The sequence below is a fragment of the Dreissena polymorpha genome, chromosome 10 (assembly GCF_020536995.1).
Source record: "Dreissena polymorpha isolate Duluth1 chromosome 10, UMN_Dpol_1.0, whole genome shotgun sequence".
Lineage (NCBI taxonomy): Eukaryota > Metazoa > Mollusca > Bivalvia > Myida > Dreissenidae > Dreissena > Dreissena polymorpha.
In genome coordinates, this window is record NC_068364.1 from 62,730,453 (window position 1) to 62,752,352 (window position 21,900).

General features: G+C 35.5%; 1 protein-coding gene and 1 long non-coding RNA gene across 4 annotated transcripts in view; both read left to right on the forward strand.

Annotated features, from left to right (window-relative positions):
* LOC127847836 (uncharacterized) overlaps positions 1–18,652 on the forward strand; it is a 31,948-nt gene extending 13,296 nt beyond the window's left edge. Inside the window, exons 13-22 of the mRNA XM_052380033.1 lie at positions 5,147–5,243; positions 6,133–6,306; positions 7,256–7,395; positions 8,009–8,227; positions 9,330–9,582; positions 10,484–10,647; positions 12,392–12,587; positions 13,208–13,375; positions 13,849–13,965; positions 18,516–18,652. Of these exons, the coding sequence (XP_052235993.1) occupies positions 5,147–5,243; positions 6,133–6,306; positions 7,256–7,395; positions 8,009–8,227; positions 9,330–9,582; positions 10,484–10,647; positions 12,392–12,587; positions 13,208–13,375; positions 13,849–13,965; positions 18,516–18,629 (1,642 nt within the window). The 3' untranslated portion in view covers positions 18,630–18,652. The remainder of the gene's footprint in view (positions 1–5,146; positions 5,244–6,132; positions 6,307–7,255; positions 7,396–8,008; positions 8,228–9,329; positions 9,583–10,483; positions 10,648–12,391; positions 12,588–13,207; positions 13,376–13,848; positions 13,966–18,515) is intronic.
* On the forward strand, positions 10,898–11,664 carry LOC127847837 (uncharacterized). Of its 3 annotated transcripts, none has more exons than XR_008034194.1 (3): positions 10,898–11,338; positions 11,435–11,562; positions 11,595–11,664. It is a non-coding gene; the product is annotated as an uncharacterized LOC127847837 (long non-coding RNA). The 3 variants fall into 3 exon arrangements; XR_008034195.1 differs by having other exon boundaries at positions 10,898–11,242; XR_008034196.1 differs by having other exon boundaries at positions 10,898–11,051.
* Positions 18,653–21,900: the final 3,248 nt, after the last annotated feature.

Below are 21,900 nucleotides of genomic sequence, written 5' to 3' on the forward strand. Positions count from 1 at the left end.
TTTAAAATGCGAAACTTTGGAAAAAAGGGGACGGATCTTAGGAGGTTTCTGTCTCCTTTAAAAACTGCTTATGAAGCCTGGTTGTAGCTGTTAAAATATTTGATTGATTCTTTTCCAAAACTTCCTTGATTTTGGGAACAAATTTCCCTCAGCTGAAATAAGGTAGTTACCTTAGCAGGCGTATTTGTAGAAAATACAGTTTTACGGTGCGGTTTCTTGCTACAAGTGTAACTGTGCATGTGATATCAACCTTTACTCCACTAATTGTGTTGGTATGGTTTCTTGCTACAAGTGTAACTGTGCATGTGATATCAACCTTTACTCCACTAATTGTGTTGGTGCGGTTACTGGCTACAAGTGTAACTGTGCATGTGATATCAACCTTTACTCCACTAATTGTGTTGGTGCGGTTACTTGCTACAAGTGTAACTGTGCATGTGATATCAACCTTTACTCCACTAATTGTGTTGGTGCGGTTACTTGCTACAAGTGTAACTGTGCATGTGATATCAACCTTTACTCCACTAATTGTGTTGGTGCGGTTTCTTGCTACAAGTGTAACTGTGCATGTGATATCAACCTTTACTCCACTAATTGTGTTGGTGCGGTTACTTGCTACAAGTGTAACTGTGCATGTGATATCAACCTTTACTCCACTAATTGTGTTGGTGCGGTTACTTGCTACAAGTGTAACTGTGCATGTGATATCAACCTTTACTCCACTAATTGTGTTGGTATGGTTTCTTGCTACAAGTGTAACTGTGCATGTGATATCAACCTTTACTCCACTAATTGTGTTGGTGTGGTTACTTGCTACAAGTGTAACTGTGCATGTGATATCAACCTTTACTCCACTAATTGTGTTGGTGCGGTTACTTGCTACAAGTGTAACTGTGCATGTGATATCAACCTTTACTCCACTAATTGTGTTGGTATGGTTTCTTGCTACAAGTGTAACTGTGCATGTGATATCAACCTTTACTCCACTAATTGTGTTGGTATGGTTTCTTGCTACAAGTGTAACTGTGCATGTGATATCAACCTTTACTCCACTAATTGTGTTGGTATGGTTTCTTGCTACAAGTGTAACTGTGCATGTGATATCAACCTTTACTCCACTAATTGTGTTGGTATGGTTTCTTGCTACAAGTGTAACTGTGCATGTGATATCAACCTTTACTCCACTAATTGTGTTGGTATGGTTTTAAAAGTGTTGCTGCAAATGTGCCATGCATACTTATTCAACATCTCACAGTTGCCATCTTAGGAATTTAATTGCAGAGATGTCAGTCTTAAACGGAGTTGTAGTTATTGGGTTACTTGCTTAAAATATTTGGCCCAATATTGTCTTTATTTTGGGAAGAAATTGCATCAGCCAGGCTCTTTAAGATATTGAGCAGATTAATGCACTTATATATGTAACTAATTTTTAGTAGCTAAGACTTTCCTTGCTAAAATATTATTAGTTTTTCCCTCTCTTGAAAGACCCAATAAAAAAAACCTATAATTTTATTTTTAAATCTGTTTTGAGAAACTTATGTAATTTATTGTATTATTACCTGTTAGCCTGTGGTACGGAATTTTTCCCCCGATTTTTTTTGCTTCAAAAACTTTTTTTTTCGATTTTTTAGCTTAAAAAAGTAGATGCGTGTTATTCATAAATGCGCGTTATACACAGCGTTTTACGGTACTCATACTTTAACAATGATTACCAATGTGATTTTAAAACACACGTTTTGTGGTGTTTGTGATTTTAGATGAATGGTAAATTAAATCTTTTATTATGCATTGTTAGGAGTTCAAACTTTGTGTGGATTGTACATATGTTGGTTTCTCAGTGTGTAAAATTAAAATTGACAAAGTTAGATACTTCCAAAAGTATGTTTTTAAGCACCAGTATAAACCAACTATAAAGACGAAATGATAGCTTTAAAGATAAAAGGGAGGCAACTATAGAGACAAAAGGTAGACAATTTTATAACAAAAGGGAGAAAACTATAGAGACAAATGAAATGCAACTGTAGAGACAAAAGGGTGACAATTACAGAGACAAAAGGGGGGCAACTATAGAGACAAAGGGAGACAATTATATACCGGTAGATAAAGGAAGATAACTATAGAGTCAAAAATGAGGTAACTATAGACACAAGAAGGAGACACTTATTTTCACAAAACGATACAACTATAGAGACAAAAGGGATATTAGTATTATATTAAGAGACCAAAGAGAGATAACCACAGAGACCAAAGGGAGAATGTTTTCTTATTTAACTTGGATTTCCTTTTCAGCAAGAGGCTTGAAGTCGAGAGGTAACAATCCAATGCCTTAGAAACATAATAGACAATCCTTGTATAATATACCATCACAATTACTCATGTTGCCTTAGAAATATACGGTTTCACATTCCAATACTGTAGTTTATGCACTTTCCTGTAGAAAGAAAGGCTACAGTTAACCTACTCGTGTAATATCAGCAGTCACATTGTAACACAACATGTTGCGCACATTGTAGATCCGCATCTAGTCGTTCAACACCATGAAAACTGTATAAAACTTCACACTGAGTTCTACAAATAGCCAAAAAGGCTGAAATGGCCCCAAAATGTCAAAAGAAATATACCAGTAGTAAACAAAATGTTTATTTAATATTTTCTTTGATGTGATACACAATTTATAATTATAAATGAAACAACAAAAACTTTAGGCATCAATGTCAACATTTGTATTGCTCATTTTAAATCAAATTACTAGTTCTGCAATATTCAGATTCTAAAATAAAAAAAAAAAGATAAGTATATGTTTATATTTAGATCAAAAAGAATCGTTTATGGGCTAATTTACAATGTGTAGATAATTTTTTGTCAAACAAATAACAGTAGCATTTACATGAATGAATGTTAAATGGTTTTTATACTACTATACAATTATTGGTAGTTTTATTTTTCATATTATTTTATTGTAATATAATGACACTGGTGTTGAATAGCTGGCAAAAAAGGCCTTTGCAAACAGCGTAGACCCAGATGAGACGCTGCATGATAATGCGTCTCATCAGGTTCTGTGCTGTTTGCTGAAAGGAATTTCTGTAAGAAATATTCATAGTATAGAAATATTATATACTAGACATCCCTAGTTTTGGAAATAAATTGATCCAATTTAGAAGGATGGAAGCCTCCACTAGGCATAAATGGGTTAATGTACCGTGAAAGTTTGTTATCTCATAGACATTAAGTTCTTTTGATCTCACCATATGTTATCATGTTATTTGATCTCAACATATGTTATCATGTTACTGTTAAATATTTGTTATTTACAGGTATTAAGGATCCAAACTAGTATTTATTTAAACAAATCCCCTGTTTAAAGATAGAAAAAAACATCCTAAGTTTCTGTAGCTTTCTCTCAATAAGCATGACCTAGATCTTGCTGAAACAATTAAAGCTTGGTTTAAAACATGTATGGAGTTTTTTTACTCAACTTAAAAAAATATAAATTGGATGTGTCCTTTAAATTTTGGTTATTTAGCAAGTTATTACCAATCTTAGTTAACAATCACACCATATCTTCAATTCTTGTTAAATGACAAGCAGCCACAACTTCTAGTTATTCACAATGTTGCACCAGAAGTTATTGAACGCAAGGCATGATTTATGACTATTAACAAATTGAATCAACCTGATTGCCATTGATTAGTGTATTTTCAATGTTTTTCGTTGATTGACAAGACAATGTTCTTCATTAAAATTGTGCCATTTTAATTTAATTAGGTACAATATCAATATTTTAAATGATTTGTTTTTGCTTATATGTGTGTCGTAGTGATATATTTGGGTAAGCATATCAAGAGCTCAAATAAATGCTTCATTATTGCCCTTATATAATACTTAGTTAGCTCATAGTCTTAACAAATAAAGGATATTTGTAAGATCGATGGAATATCAATTTTTATTCATGAGTGATCATATAAAATATTTTTTTCATGAGTGGCGCAGTCACAAGTGAAAAAATATTTTTTATGCCCCCCTTCGAAGAAGAGGGAGTATATTGTTTTGCACATGTCGGTGCGTCGGTAGGTCGGTCGGTCCGTCTACCAGATGGTTTCTGGATGATAACTCACGCTTAGGCCTAGGATCATGAAACTTCATAGGTACATTGATCATGACTGGCAGATGATCCCTATTGATTTTGAGGTCACTAGGTCAAAGGTCAAGGTCACAGTGACTCGAAATAGTAAAATGGTTTCCGGATGATAACTCAAGAACACTTACGCCTAGGATCATGAAACATTATAGGTACATTGATCATGACTCGCATATATGGCCCCTATTGATTTTCAGGTCACTAGGTCAAAGGTCAAGGTCACAGTGACTCTACACAGTAAAATGGTTTCCTGATGATAACTCAAGAATAATTAGGCCTAGGATCATGAAACTTCATAGGTACATTGATCATGACTGGCAGATGACCTGTGTTGATTTTCAGGTCACTAGGTCAAAGGTCAAGGTCACAGTGACAAAAAACGTATTCACACAATGGCTGCCACTACAACTGACAGCCCATATGGGGGGCATGCATGTTTTACAAACAGCCCTTGTTTATGATCACAAGTGAATTAAAATTGCTATTCCACCTAATAAAAAAAAAATCTTTTTATTTTATGATTTTTTTTGTTTATTGATATTGTAAAAGTGTTTAAATGGAGAAATTTGCTGGAATAATGACATCATTTTGTAAAAAATTACGTCATTTCACAGTAAAAAAGTGAAAATTATAGATAAATTTCACAGTTATTTTTCACTGTTTGAAACAGTTAATTTGCAGTTTTAATTCACTGATAGTTCTCTATAAACCATCGGAAAGCATAAAATAAAATGTTTTAAACCTCTAGTGTACTCTGTAGTATTATGTAGTTTTATATTGTTATTTATTATTGTTATTGTTTGACAGAGGCTGTACTATATCAAACCTGTTTGTCCATTGGCTATTAACCATTTAGTCATGTTGAGCACTTCAAGACCGGTAAATTACAAGTAAAAGTATTGTGATGTAATATGGTAAGTTTGCTTAATAAAAACTGTTGCGACAGGTGGAGCACTGCAAGGCTAGTAAATATCTTTAATCGGTTTAATATGCTCCATTTTCCAGGGGATCTAACACAAGCCTCAACACGTCGGACATTCCACCGGAATATGCCATGCAGACCAATCGCACAACTGCAACCACATCCAAGGTGGACCTGGAGGTAAACAAACTCTTGAATTTCGATCTGTTATATGAAATGCTGGGGTACTAAGCGTGACAGTCCCAGGTTTTTATGCTCCATTGAGTGGGAAACATTAAACGTTGCGCTTGTTCATCAGTCAGTATGCATGTGAATATGTCCGAAAATTAGTGTTCTAAAATTCTCTTTAACTGCAGGGTAAATTTATGTCTCTTTTTCTGTTCTTCCAACACAGAACACGTGTATATAGCCGCCTGAAGATTGTGTTTTCACTCCTCTGCAATTTCTGAACGGATCTGTCTCAACTGAACGGATCTGTCTCAAACCTTTGCTGTTGCATTACCTAAATGTGAAAAATATTGTAAAGAAAGGAATTTGGCTGTGACAATTTTGGCAGATATAAAAACGCAGATATTTACTGCCTGTTTCCACTGCATGCAAAAGGGCAGTCTGTACATGTTTCTCTGATTGGATGTTTCTTTACAAAAAAAGCAGTGAAGGCAAAAGATCTGCAAAGGCTAACCACATTTCTGTTAAAGATCATGTAAGCTCAGTCTCATTATCACTTGACTGTTAGTAATGTCATCACAGGAAATTAAGGATCAGGTTAAATATGGGTCCGTTGTCGAATGGACAAGGTGGATTTTCTGCCAATTGAAAACAGTAACTTAGATGACAGTATAAGAAAGAAGTGAAAAAGTTTATAATGACAATGGCATGATTGTTCGACTGTGTATGTTTCTGCTCTACAAGAGATTTGGTATACAAGTTATACAACCATGCACACGTCCCGCCACCTGTGCAAGGACAGGAAGATCGACCTAATATTGGTCACAAACGGAGAAAATTAAATAATTACTAATTTTCCATTTTTTATGTTAACTTGACTGCGTTTGTTTCTGCTTCCCAGGAGATCAAGAATCCGACCATGTTCGGGTCGCGCCGGGTTCACAAGGACAAGAAGATGGACCTCCTACTGATCGAGGACAGCGACCCGGAAGACAGCGACCCCGAGGACGTGAAGGCCATGAAGAGTGAGAACGAGTTTAAAAAGGTCAAGAGGATGCCAGGCATGTACTACAAGGTAAAATTCTCTATCCATTGGTGATTTTGTTTGCGTGTGCACTGTTTTCCGCATAATTTTAGATAACATGACCATTTTTTATATAACCACCCTATGGATGTTGAGTATTCTTGCAAGCGCAAGATTTGGTATCAGAAAATAATAAAGAATCTTTTATTCTGCTTGTCTATGTTTATATTTTTGATTTAACCACCTGATGGACGTTGATTCTTCTTGCAAGATAGAGATTTGGTATCAGAAAATAATAAAGCATCTTTTATTCGTCTTGTCACATACCGAATTGCGTCTTGTAAACATTAATTAAATCGGTTCATTGTGGCAGCTTACTGTAAAGTTATAGAATATTAGGCTTAAATAGGATGTTATAAACTTGAAAGTTGCACACAAAGTCAATAAATGTAATACATCTTTTAAACTAAATTTCAATTTCAATTAACTTTTAACAGAAATGGATTTTTTCTTAGGTGATGATTTTGACAATTGAATTCTGTTGGCGATTTGAAAGCCATTAACACATTAATTGTAGAAGCAACAGTCTATACTCTTGTTACTTGGTGTAATTATGTATTAAACTAAAAGAAGACCCACACAAAGTATTGTGTCATTACTTACCAGCAATTCATGTAAACTTGTATGTACTTAAATCAAATATCTTTTTTGTATCCTTTATGAACTCGTAGTGAAACTGTCATTATCTATTTAACACATTACTGAGCAATGGACTAAGTAGTTTGATTATGGTTGAGTTAACTTGCTCTTTTTTTTCAAATTTTGCATTTTCATTGCTGTCTATGGCTAGTAGTGGCAATTCAAATGCTTATTAGCATGACGTGAGTTTTTACATGTAAGTGAATAAGGGAATGGCAAAAATAAGCAATAAAGGGGAACAAATCTTACCATGTTTATCTGTTCCTGATCACTCACACTAACAGTTGTTCACTGTCCACAGAAATATGAGAAGAATCCTGTGGACGCTTACCATGACAAGCTGTTCTCCATCCTTCCAAAGACGGCCATCACAGAGCCCACTTACTCCCCCCGCAAACGCACGCATCTTGAAGAGCTCGAGCAACACACTTTCTCTGTCCAGTGAGTACCCATGATTTACCCTTTGCATGCTGGAAAATTTGTTGTCTGCTAAAATGTTGTCTGCTGAATTTCTAAAATCAGCATTTTCTTTGATTTTTTTCAAAGAATACTATCAGAATAGCAAACAGTTTGGATCCAGATGAGACGCCACATTCTGTGGCTTCCCATCTGGATCCAAACTGTTTGCAAAATTCTCGAAATTCGGTTCGAGCACTCAAAGCATTTAAATCTTTGTACATGGTGCATTAATTTACGCTTTGTGCGAGGTATTTTGAAGTATTTCAATATTTTGTGCTAGCCATTTTGCAATAGTTCACTCTTTGAGCATAGTATATTGCAGTACTTAAATCTTTGTGCATGGTATTTTGCAATATTCTCACATGACATGCTGAATATCTAGAGTGAAGATATAGCATTGATTTTTTCCGATAATTATGGGTAGAGAAAAATGGAATTAATTAATACCTGATAAGTGATCACTAAGTACAATTTGATGATCTTGGCTTGGAAATGTGAATTTTTTGCAAATGCTTCAATGATGTTTAAGTCCCGAATTATTGTTACCGAGGATAATAACTGTTTGATATTCCTGCTCCCATCTTTTCCATTTCAGACCGGCGCTGTCTGGTCTGGGTCAGCTGGCGAAGAATGGCCATGAAAAGATGGAGTACATCGGGCGCCAGTTCCTGTCCGAGCTCGGGGTCTCCCAGTGGCGTGGCAGGGAGTTCTGGGGCATGCTCTTCATGCTGATCGTCGTCTTCTTCATACGCATCTACGTCCACTACATCGGCCAGTGGTTCTACCTGGGCCTTATTGGCATACCCATCAACATGTGAGTGCTCCATTTCACAACTCTACTGATAAGCAGCAAATAGAAGAAAACAGTAACAGACAATAAGTTTCTCTGAGCTGTTCTGTTTTTATGTTCATTACATATATCCGTTTTAAATTTGCCTATGAACGGGAAATGGTTATGTTTAATTGTTTTCAATGCTCACTTATCTTTGTCAATGTTCACAAATCTCTCTATCATCATCAAATCAGTCTTCAAATCCAAGCAGCGTGGATTCGATTCCCTGCTCAGCCACAAAACTTGTGTGGAGACTTGTTATGAAATGATTTCTACAGGCATACTTCTTTCTACCGGTACCTCTGTTTTATGTTAAGAGGATTTGTCACGTCTTGGCATAAGTATGTTTTAGCTTTGTGCTGGAAAACCAGCTAATTCAGGAAAGGAGTGAGAAAGTTCACTGCACATGACCACCATGATATGAATCAAATGTTTTCCCCATTTTCCCTTAGAAGTAAAGTGATATTGACTATATGCAACCAGCATAAAACAAAAACAGCCGGTGAGTAATTCGGAGTCTGTTCAGGTTTATTCTGTTTGCTGCTTATCAGTATTTTAGGGTTGGATTTAAGCCCTTAAACTTTGAATTTATTAAAATAAAAGATTTCATTTAATTTACTAAGGGACTACAAATGGGTCTAGGTATGTTTCTGAGTTGTTAAGAGTTTAAATAAAAATTCTAAATAGCAATAAAGAACATTTCACTGACCTACTCAGGTTCAACTGCCTTTCTTAAAATCTAAGTTGAATTAGGATAGATTTTGATTGATTTGGATTTAACTCTTTTAGTGTGGAACTGAATTTTGAAGGCCTTTGCAAAGAGTTTGTATCCAGATGAGACGCCACAGAAGGTGGCGTCTCATCAGGATCCAAACTGTTTGCTATTTTGTTAGTATTCTTTGGAAAAAAATCGAAGAAATGCTAATTTAAAAAAAATCAGCAGACAGCATTTTAGCAGACAACAAATTTCCCAGCATGCAAAGGGTTAACCTAGTAAAAGAGTGAGAATTTAAATTGTCCACCATGATATCACTGGAAACTGTTTTAGACGATGAAAAATCCGAATCAATCCAAATCTTCACAGGTTCAACTTCCTGCCGTACACTGTGGAGCTGAACTACCAGTACACGCTGCTGTCATCGCAAGAAGAGATCGCGGTCGTTGTTCTCGGTCCCCTCCTCAACCTCCTTGTGTTTCTACTGCTGCTGGGGCTATGTCTGCTTGTGCGCAAAGTCGTGGGAAACTTCCCGGATTTCGGCTGCAAGTTCATCATGGCGTATGGAATCATGACCTTCCTTGATCCCTATCTGATACTGATTGTTGACTGTATATTGCTGGTGAGTAGTTGTCGACTGTATATTGCTGGTGAGTAGTTGTGGAATGTCAGTATAAAATTTATACTTGTTGGCATCATGGGCATGATGTACGAGCTTGAATTGTTTCGTTTACCTGTATATTGCTGTGTTTTTGCTCGTGGTCCACACATTTTATTATGCCACAGAACAGTTTTTGTGATATGACTGAATAACTTTTGTTGATTCTAGTACGGAAACTAATAGATCAATTGTCCTGATGCTTCATCTTATTCATGCATAATTTCTGTGTCAGAGTAATGTTGTTGTCTCTACTAAACAAAATCTCAGATTAAATAACATGAATATCAAGAATAATAGGTAATTACCCTTTTTGTAATGTATCTGGTGATGCTAAGATTAAAACGGCTTGACGAAGCGTTTAATTAATTCTTGCTTCATCTGATATATGACAAGACAAAAGTCAACTGTTTTCAGTTTATCACACATCCATGTAACCATCCTCGTTTGTAAAGAAATAATAAAAAAAACGACGAAACTCTGCATTTTCAGTTGGAATGAATATGTTGCATGACCCTTGACATGTTAATCATACATCATGGGAACTTGCTCTTAATATTTGTGAAATACGTTTTTCCTTTTTTGTAGTTTTTTGTGTTAAAAATTTTGCACATCTTGGAATCAACTTGTTAGTTCCATTGAATCTTATTTGTTTTAACCGAAAATGATGACCTCTTAAACGGTCATGAGTAATCTAGGGCATCTCCAAACATCGGCTGATAAGAATGCCTACTGACCTGATGTAAACAAATATACATGAAGCATCTTTGTATCAGCCAGATAAAGGTATGATAAATACTATGTATTTATCTCAGCTTATAAATTCCTTTATTGAACTACTCAGCAATGTCTCCTTATTAAACAGCGCTACAAGGATGACAGTATCGTTCCAACAGCTGACTTCGCCAAGCTCTGGTATCACTTCCTGCGTGTTGAAGGCTCTGGTCTTGCTGGCGTCTTTATCACATGTTTCCTCTACCTGGGATTCAACTTCATCGTTGGAGCGTTCCTTTACATGTACTTCCTGAGGTAGGTTGATGAGGATTTCGTTTGTTGTAATAATACATGCATACCATGAAGTTTAACAGAGTCGATACAGTTTCGTCATAACAAACATTTAAAGTTACAGCCCTTGTAAGTTACAAGCCTTGTCAGTTAGAAGCTTTGTCAGTTACAGGTCTTGACAATTACAAGCTTTGTCAGTTACAGGTCTTGGCAATTACAAGCTTTGTCAGTTACAGGTCTTGACAATTACAAGCTTTGTCAGTTACAGGTCTTGACAATTACAAGCTTTGTCAGTTACATGTCTTGACAATTACAAGCTTTGTCAGTTACAGGTCTTTACAATTACAAGCTTTGTCAGTTACAGGTCTTGACAATTACAAGCTTTGTCAGTTACAGGTCTTGACAATTACAAGCTTTGTCAGTTACAGGTCTCGACAATTACAAGCTTTGTCAGTACAGGTCTTGGCAATTACAAGCTTTGTCAGTTACAGGTCTTGACAATTACAAGCTTTGTCAGTTACAGGTCTTGACAATTCCAAGCATTGTCAGTTACAGGTCTTGGCAATTACAAGCTTTGTCAGTTACAGGTCTTGACAATTACAAGCTTTGTCAGTTACAGGTCTTGACAATTACAAGCTTTGTCAGTTGCAGGTCTTGACAATTACAAGCTTTGTCAGTTACAGGTCTTGACAATTACAAGCTTTGTCAGTTACAGGTCTTGACACTTACAAGCTTTGTCAGTTACAGGTCTTGACAATTACAAGCTTTGTCAGTTACTGGTCTTGACAATTACAAGCTTTGCCAGTTACAGGTCTTGACAATTACAAGCTTTGTCAGTTACAGGTCTTGACAATTACAAGCTTTGTCAGTTACAGGTCTTGACAATTACAAGCTTTGTCAGTTACAGGTCTTGACAATTACAAGCTTTGTCAGTTACAGGTCTTGACAATTACAAGCTTTGTCAGTTTCAGGTCTTGACAATTACAAGCTTTGTCAGTTACAGGTCTTGACAATTACAAGCTTTGTCAGTTACAGGTCTTGACAATTACAAGCTTTGTCAGTGACAAGTCTTGTCAGATTATAAATCTTGTCTGTTACATGGATTGCTAGTTACAGGTCTTGTCAGTTACAACCATGGCCATTTGCAAGTTTTGTAAATTGAAAGCCTTGGTGAGTTACAAACATTTCAGTTAAGTTTTGGCATTTTAAGTCCTGGTCAATAGACAGGCCTTGTCATTTGCAAGCATTGTCGGCTACATTAAGTCTTGTCATTTACAAGCCATGTCAGTTGCATGACTTATCATGTACAAAAATTGCTTGTACAACATATTTCTATAGACACGTTAAGTAGGTTATAATGATAATCCCATCCAATTCTTCTGCAATGGTCATTCATTTAAACATAAAGGATTAAAGATAAATCTTAAGTAAACTAGATTGTTAACGTTTTTCTTTTAACCAAGATACAAATCAATTGTTGGCGGTGGGACATGTGTTTACGGCTGCCTGTCAAAGAGAACAACTATTTAAATTAACACGTGAAATGTTAGAAATCAAATTGTACGCAATCTGTTTACAAATTAGAATGCATGATAATTGCCACATACTGGATCTGTTCTAAAAGTAAATTTTAAAAATGATTTTTGTCTGCAATCGCTTTACATAGAATGCACAACAATGACCGCCTGCTGTACATTAACTGTCATCTTTATAACTAAAATGAATACATTCCAAGTGAAAAAGAATTATTACAATCTCTTTTCATCAGAATGCACAACAATGGCCGCCTGCTGGACGTGTACTGGCGTCTGCGTGACAAGGAGGAGAATTTCTTCGTCCCGTACGATCTTGAGCTCTCCAACGAGGAGCTTCACTACATCGTGACGAAGGCGGAGGCGTGGCGTGGGGAGGAGGGTGAGCGCAGAAAAGTCGCGGTGTTTGACTACATCTGGCAGGAGGAGGACGTAAGCACTGGGGCTCCTAGTTCGTAACATATGTGCATTGAGCAGCTTGTGCAGCCTTATAACTTTTTTTATATTTAAATTTTAGATAACACGTATACACAAAATGAAACTTGAGCTGCACTCGCAGGAGATAAATCTTATTATAATATGGTATCCTTTAATTTGTGGCAAGGAACCATTCGCCAAATACAAAATTAAGACAGAACACAAATGCACCAGACAAAACAGACAGATTTACAACAAACACACACAAATAAAAAAAATTAAAAAAAATTTGGGCAGCGTCTAAGAACTGTCAGTGCAAGCAGTTTTAAGTTTGTACTCGTTTTAAGATGCTCGCACTGGGCCCAGAAATACCATTATTCACAAAAATGTATGTGTTAACAAAAAATTAACCTCATGGCATGCCTCACATATGGCTTTGTCTGGAGTACATGTTGCACGAAAATTCTGTGTAATGAGAACAAAGGTTAAGGTTACACTGTCATTTTTAATTATTAACATGAGTGTCATTCTAAACAATTGGCTCCACATGTTGCCGAGAAGCATCCGGTTTAATTTAATTATATTTTTCTATGGTTCATTAAGTAGCAAAATAATTTTTGTCGTGCTATTCCAAGATGGAGGACAGCGTGTGGAACGAGTGCACGCTGGATGAGGACGAACACCGACGTCAGACGACCACAAGGGAGATCACTACGCACGTCTCGATCCACACGATTCACCTTGACGGGCTGAGGGAACTCTACAGACAGTTCCTGCGACTCCCAGACGGGGCAGTCGTAGAGGTATAAAAGATTTATGTGTTGGTTTTTTAATACATAAAAATGTCTACAGTAGTACATGTACATTCACATCATGGCTGTCAGTACTCAACTCAAGCTAGTGCATTTGTTTACAAAGTTGACAATTTAAAATGACAAAGTTTAGCAATTTCGATGAGCAAAAAATGTCTCTGTTCAGCAAGGGAATAAATGGCATAAAAAGAAAAAATTAAGTTTTATCAAAGACATGGAGATAAATTTAAGTGAGGACTGAATGTTTTCCTCACAACAAGTAACACAGTTTTATAACTAGGTTCTTAAAAGTAAATCACATGCAAGTGATTGGAAAAGAAATACATAGAAATACAGAAATTTACCCATAATATATAGAAGTTCGGGCTTTGTCACAAACTGCTTCATAACATAAAATTGATTCACGATGTTTAACATGGGGGCTCCAGATTTTTCATGTGGTAATATAGTATTCCATGTTGCAGGTGTTTGGTGACATGGCGATCCCAGGCATGGACAAAGACGTGAAAGACGCAATGAAGAAGGGAACACAGGGCATAGAGAAGCTGTTCGGCTCCCAGACCAGCCTCAGGGGCAGAAATGTAAGTACTGACAGTCCTCCAGCCAGAAAACTAAAACCTGATAGTCTTCAAGCCAGATAACTAAAAACTGATAGTCCTCGAGCCAGAAAACTAATAACTGAAAGTCTCTCGAGCAAGAAAACTATTACTGATAGTCCCTTTAGCCACAAAACTGATAGTCCTTAAGCCAGAAACTAAGTACTGATAGTCTTGAAGCTAGAAAACAAAATTCTGATAGTCATAGAGCAAGAAAACTAAGAACTGATAGTCCTTAAGCCAGAAAACTAAGTAACAATATTTCCTTAGCCAGAAAACTAGTCATTGATAGTCACTGAGCCAGAAAACTAAGTACTGATGGTCCTAGAGCAAGAAAACTAAGTACTGATAGTCCTAAAGCAAGAAAACTAAGTACTGGTAGTCCTAGAGCCAGAAAACTAAGAACTGATGGTCCTAGAGCCAGAAAACTAAGTACTGGTAGTCCTAGAGCCAGAAAACTAAGTACTGATAGTCCTAGAGCCAGAAAACTAAGTACTGATAGTCGTAGAGCCAGAAAACTAAGAACTGATAGTCGTAGAGCCAGAAAACTAAGAACTGATAGTCGTAGAGCCAGAAAACTAAGAACTGATAGTCCTAGAGCCAGAAAACTAAGAACTGATAGTCGTAGAGCCAGAAAACTAAGTACTGATGGTCCTAGAGCCAGAAAACTAAGTACTGGTAGTCCTAGAGCCAGAAAACTAAGTACTGATGGTCCTAGAGCCAGAAAACTAAAAAAAAGAACTGATAGTCCTAGAGCCAGAAAACTAAGTACTGATAGTCCTAGAGCCAGAAAACTAAGTACTGATGGTCCTAGAGCCAGAAAACTAAGAACTGATAGTCCTAGAGCCAGAAAACTAAGAACTGATAGTCCTAGAGCCAGAAAACTAAGAACTGATAGTCCTAGAGCCAGAAAACTAAGTACTGATAGTCCTAGAGCCAGAAAACTAAGAACTGATAGTCGTAGAGCCAGAAAACTAAGTACTGATGGTCCTAGAGCCAGAAAACTAAGTACTGATGGTCCTAGAGCCAGAAAACTAAGTACTGGTAGTCCTAGAGCCAGAAAACTAAGTACTGATGGTCCTAGAGCCAGAAAACTAAGAACTGATAGTCCTAGAGCCAGAAAACTAAGAACTGATAGTCCTAGAGCCAGAAAACTAAGAACTGATAGTCCTAGAGCCAGAAAACTAAGTACTGATAGTCCTAGAGCCAGAAAACTAAGAACTGATAGTTGTAGAGCCAGAAAACTAAGTACTGATAGTCCTAGAGCCAGAAAACTAAGTACTGATGGTCCTAGAGCCAGAAAACTAAGTACTGGTAGTCCTAGAGCCAGAAAACTAAGAACTGATAGTGGTAGAGCAAGAAAACTAAGAACTGATAGTCGTAGAGCCAGAAAACTAAGAACTGATAGTCATAGAGCCAGAAAACTAAGAACTGATAGTCCTAGAGCCAGAAAACTAAGAACTGATAGTCGTAGAGCCAGAAAACTAAGAACTGATAGTCGTAGAGCCAGAAAACTAAGAACTGATAGTCGTAGAGCCAGAAAACTAAGAACTGATAGTCCTAGAGCCAGAAAACTAAGAACTGATAGTCGTAGAGCCAGAAAACTAAGAACTGATAGTCGTAGAGCCAGAAAACTAAGAACTGATAGTCCTAGAGCCAGAAAACTAAGTACAGATTGCTCCCAGGCACTTATGTAGGTACAGTCTAACATGTGTCAATGATCTCATGCATTAACTTCTACCTGCAGTAAAATATCATAACTGATTTCTTCCAATGCAATTTCTATTAAAAATATCTGCAATTAAAGACTAGTTGTTGGATGTTTTTGGGAGTAGTTTAGTGTACACACAACTGAAACTATTCTTGCTGCCTTATCTTTACAGTTAATGCATTTTGTTTATTTCTGTATTTAAATTTGTACCTGAGCATATCTATGTAAGTAGATCTCAATGAAGGGAAGTGCAGTACATAAGAACAATAACTCCTGGGTTCATAATTTCACAGCTACTGCCCTATTCAGTGGGCATATGAAGGAAGCTTGCATTGTTGGGAAACAAGTTATTAAAATAAACTGCAAATGATCTCTGAACAAGTGGCATCCTGGGCTGGGGATTGGGAGTACCGGGTATTTTAAAAACAACAGTGGCTATGATAATTTACTTACCTCAATAACATTTTAATTATAAAAAATTCCTGTGGGAAAAATTAGAAGCAACAATTATTCAAAACAAACAGGGGGTTCGAAAATTTGAAGACAAAAAATGCAGTGGTTCATAAATTAAAAGACATTCAAAATTGCATATACGATCGGATACGGGAATGCAATGAGTATAGAGTCACTTGTTTCAATGAATGATTGCACGTGCTTGTAATACCATGTTGTAAAGTATCACTTTAAAATATGTTTCACTTTATCCTGTTGTGTGGAACCGTTGTCTATTTCCTATATACATAGTTATTTTAACCAAATAAGTCAAATGTAATGGTTTATTGCGTTAAGGCATTTGTCTGCCAGATTTTATTACCTTAATAAAAATACGGTTGGAAAAACACATGCTCGAAGTGTCAACAGATAAAAGCAACAGGGCAAAATTCTGGTAAAATAGCATTCTAAGATAAATTTAAGAGTCACTGCTTACGTATATAAATATGATGTCGGAAAATTAAGAGTCATAATTTTTAGCCGGATTTTTTTCGAAAAAATCTCGGCTTATAGATTGATGTTGTCGGGCGGGCGGGGGGGGCGGGCGGGCGGGCGGGGTGGCGGCGTGCTCGAAAATGTTAAAGTTCTTATTTCATGGTATAACTTTGGTATGCTTGGACCTAGAGTCTTCAAACTTGACATGAAGGTTGGCCAGGATTAACAGATGACCACTGGTCATTTCAAGGTCATTCATTTGAAGGTCAAGGTCACTGTGACCTTGAATGTAAAAATGTTAAAGTTCTTATTTCATGTTATAACTTTGGTATGCTTGTACCTAGAGTCTTCAAACTTGAAATAAAGATTGGCCAGTACTAGAAGATGACCACTGGTCATTTCAATGTCATTCATTTGAAGGTCAAGGTCACTGTGACCTTAAATGTTAAAATGTTAAAATTGTTATAACTTTGGTATGCTTGGACATAGAGTCTTCAAACTTGACATGAAGGTTTGCAAGCACACTTAGATGACCACTGGTCATTTCAAGGTCATTCATTCTAAGGTCAAGGTCACTGTGACCTTGAATGTAAAAATGTTAAAGTTCTTATAACTTTGGTAGGTAAAAATGTTAAAGTTCTTATTCCATGTTATAACTTTGGTATGCTTGTACCTAGAGTCTTCAAACTTGACATAAAGGTTGGCCAGTACTAGAAGATCACCACTGCTCATTTCAATGTCATTCATTTGAAGGTCAAGGTCACTGTGACCTTCAATGTTAAAATGTTAAAATTGTTATAACTTTGGTATGCTTGGACCTAGAATCTCAAACTTGACGTAAAGGTTTGCAAGCACACTTAGATGACCACTGGTCATTTCAAGGTCATTCATTTCAATGTCATTCATTTGAAGGTCAAGGTCACTGTGAACTTAAATGTTAAAATGTTAAAATTGTTGTAACTTTGGTATGCTTGGACCTAGAATCTCAAACTTGACGTAAAGGTTTGCAAGCACACTTAGATGACCACTGGTCATTTCAAGGTCATTCATTTGAAGGTCGAGGTCACTGTGACCTTGGATGTAAATATGTTAAAGTTGTTAATACTTTGGTATGCTTAGACCTAGAGTCTTCAAACTTGATATGAAGGTTGGCCAGAACTAGTAGATGACCACTGGTCATTTTAAGGTCAAGGTCACCGTGACCTTGAATGTAAAAATGTTAAAATTCTTATTTCATGGTATAACTTTCTTATGCTTGGACTTACAGTCTTCAAACTGGACATGAAGGTTGGCCAGCACTAGTAGATGACAATTGGTCATTTTAAGGTCATTGAAGGTCAAGGTCACTGTGACCTTGAATGTTAAAAATTAAAAGTTGTTTTAACTTTCGTATGCTTGGACATGGACTTTGCCATGACTAACAGATGACCACTGGTCAAGAGAACAACTGGTCATTTTAAAGTCTTTCAATTGACAGTGACCTTAAATGTGAATATTTCCTAATTGTCAATTCAAGTTCATATTTGTGACCTTAAATGTTATTGTTGTTCATGTATATGCATGCATTCAAAACATAACACAAGGTTTGCTCATGCCTTGAAAAGTACTTACATTTCATTTTGACCTTTGAACAATATTTCAGTAATTTAAGTATTGCATTGACAAAAACACGAAAGGTACTTTCCTGTCATTTAAATCAAAAATCCGGCTTCAATGCGGTCATCTCCGACCGCGGAACTCTTGTTTTATTTTGGGCTGAAAACGGGGGTCGCCGAAAAGTAAGAGTGTCTGTCTGTCTGAGAGTTATTACAGTTATTAAAAATATGATAAGCAACACATAAATGTGTCCTCAATACAACATGAGCAATAACTCTGTGTGTTGCTGTATATAAATCAGGTTCCTGGACGTCAGACGGTGCACACTGCAAGCGGTTTCCGTGGCGATGTAAGACTGAATTCCTCCGCCTCCAGCAGCGCGTCCTCGTCGCTTCCAAAAAAGAAGATGTGGTAACATGGTAGTCATTTCCATGGTGAGAGCGGAACATTCTGAATTTTTCGAAAAAAAACACAACTATTTTGCCTGTGATAATCATGTTTACATTTGGACTGAAACAGAGAATAATTGTAATTTTTATAACAATTTTGCTGTTTTGTTTGTTGACTTTTGTGTGAAATGGAAAATAACACCCCCCCCCAAAAAAACAAAACAAACTATGGATTTATAAACTAGTGGTACAGGATTAACTGTCATATGAATTCATCTGAATATGAATTGAGAATTAAGATAACTTTTTTTTAAAGAGAATGAAAAAAGTGTATAGAAAATTGTGATTATGTTCTAGGTTTAAGTAGGACAAAAATATTTATATTGATTAACAAAATAAACATAGATTTACAAACAATTATCTTCATGAACGGAAAAATATATGTTAATTTATTTAAAAAGTATTTATTCATCTACAAAAATCGGGATGAAATACTTTGAACGTTATTATGTGGATTGTTTTAATTCTTGTATTAAATTTATTGTTTTACATTTCTAGCTGTGATATGTTTGTTTTTTTAAACGCATACATGTACGTCATGTACAGTACATGCCAATACTTATCAAGCATACGACCGAGCCTGCATTTATTTTTTTTGAAGTTTCAAAGTATGTATAGTTTCATGTTTTGATAATTCATTAACCCCTTTATGCCTAGCGTCTAGAAAAAAGGCCTTTGCAAACAGCATAGACCCAGATGAGACGCCGCATGATGCGGTGTCTCATCAGGGTCTGCGCTGTTTGCTATAAGGAATTTCTGTAAGAAATATTATAAATAAATGAATTGATCCAATTTAGAAGGATGGGAGAGTTCACTAGGCATAAAAAGGGTTAATAGAGCACCTGTTTTGCTCTCACTGCTCCCCAGCAGTTTTTTTAATTACGTAAAAATCTTCATAAGACAGTAAATCAGCCAACTTGCAAAAGTGAAGAGTTATTGTCCTTGGTTTATCTGCAATGATTTTTTGCTCTAACCACTCAATAAAAAATAAAACAGATATTTATCGTTACAAATTTTTAAAAACGATTTCTTCTTAAAGGGAGCAAACTTATTTTGTTAACAACTGTTAAGCAAGTGTTGGTTTATTTAATACATGAATTGTAAATGTGCTCCTTCTCTAAATATTGTATATCTTGGTTCTGACTTATTTGACAATGGTTGACATTATACTTGTTAGCCTATATGTGAATTAGGATTCTTACGTAGACACATTTACTTATTTCTTATTTCACATAATATATTTTACTAACTTGTGCTCTTATCAACTAGAATAGTTTGGATTACTTGTCCATTTTATGGTAATTTTTAACGTTTAAATTAGCCTTTATTTTCAGTTTCTAGATTCAAAGCAGTGTTTGCGGAATAATTTTTAAATCTATTTATTTTATTTTTAGTACTTTTACTAATAACTTATGTGCTGCAATATAATGTCTACCGTATTGTCAGGTTTTTATAGTTTGACTTTTTTCCTCTATTCACTATCACAAAATGTGTCATTATATTTTAAACAAGTTAATAAACACATAACTTTTCCCATATATTATTCAAAAGTACAAGTTTGTCTAATTTCTAATATCTACATCTGTTTAAATGTTATCCCTTATTAGTATATTTGTTTTCCAATTCAGTTAAAAATTCCCATGAAAATGTTGTTGTGTCCCTTCCGCTGTGATATGAAATAGGAATGCCTTTGCATTAATTTTAGAGGAAATAATTAAACGAAAGCATTTACATATTTGCTGTGCATTTAAATTGTATTTACATTCAGAAATATATTATTGGGTTTACCGTATATTTTATCACAGTTTGTATTTTGATGTTGTAACAGATGTTTTACATTATTTTTTCTTTGATAATTTTGTTATGACGTTTATTACAAAGTTAAGTATTTTTTAAAGTTTTTAACAAGTACAATTCCTATCATTTAATTTTGTTATTGTCAATATTTTGTTGGAATTATATCAGTGAAATCGTAAGTAAAAAGCGTTAAGCATTTATGATCCATATCCGATTCAAATAATATCAGTGTTTATAATTGATTTCTTTGCATGCAATTGTTTTTCAAAACAAATTTTGTGAAATGAACTTCTAATATCAGCATTTTATTATTAATTTTGATAGTTTTGATGTTGTAATTTTAATATGTTTTGGCTGTATAAAGTAATATTGAAAAGCTTCTTTTCAATTTCATTTTTTGTTTGTTTACATTTTGAGTCTGGAAATCACATGGTATATTCGTAGTTTAACTTAACGGATTTCTGCTACATGTATCTTTTGAGGAAGAAAAATACCTTTGGACAAACTGTAAAACTTTAAACAATATTTTTGTAAAATATCAAAATTTTATACGTCTGTAACTTTGGACATGATATGCAAACCTTTAATAAATATTTGTGTACAATGTCCAAATTTTATATGTTTACGGTCGAAACCAATTTCATACATTTTCGATAGATTGTCATTTTTTATTATTCGCTATTAACCGTTGAATTGTACAACCTTTTAAATGATGCTGCAAGTACGTATATTCTAACCCTTGTCTGATTTTACTTGTTTTGCCTTTTTGCTGCCGGACAGCTTTGTTATACGCACTAACTACCAATGTTTTCTTTCTTTGTAGCATAAAAACGTCTTTAAAATTTACTTGTCACGTTGTTTTTTTAAGTTCGTGGTTTAGAAGTATTGTCCATTTCATGGATCAGCTATAGCGATACTGGTTTCCTCACGGTCCATGCAAAAGTTACACGAGTAGCAAGAAAAAATAATTAGGTTTAATGCTTCCCTCTCCGTTAGTACGGGGTTGTGATTCTAAAAACACAGGCGAGAAAAATGCCCCCCCCCCCCCCCCACCCCCCCCCCCCACACACACACTCGGATCACATAGATTTCATTATTAAACAAATCCATTAAGAAATGTGTCATAAAGCAATTACTTAATGCTAAACAAATGTTGTGAACACAAACCTTAATTGTACTTTTTATGGTGAACTTTATGGGCACATTTTACTTAATCTACATAAAGTCGGACTTGTGACAAGATTTCACCAAACATGTCATTTGTTTTATATGCATCATAAACATGTGAAGGAGCAAATACAATGAGATAAAAACGAAATGCAAGAACCTGATTGTCCATGTTTTCAGGAATGATTTTCCTGTATGGTAAATTAAGTTTGCTTATAAAATTGTTTAGTTAAAAAAAAGTTTGCAACTATTTTCTGTACATTTAGTAAAACA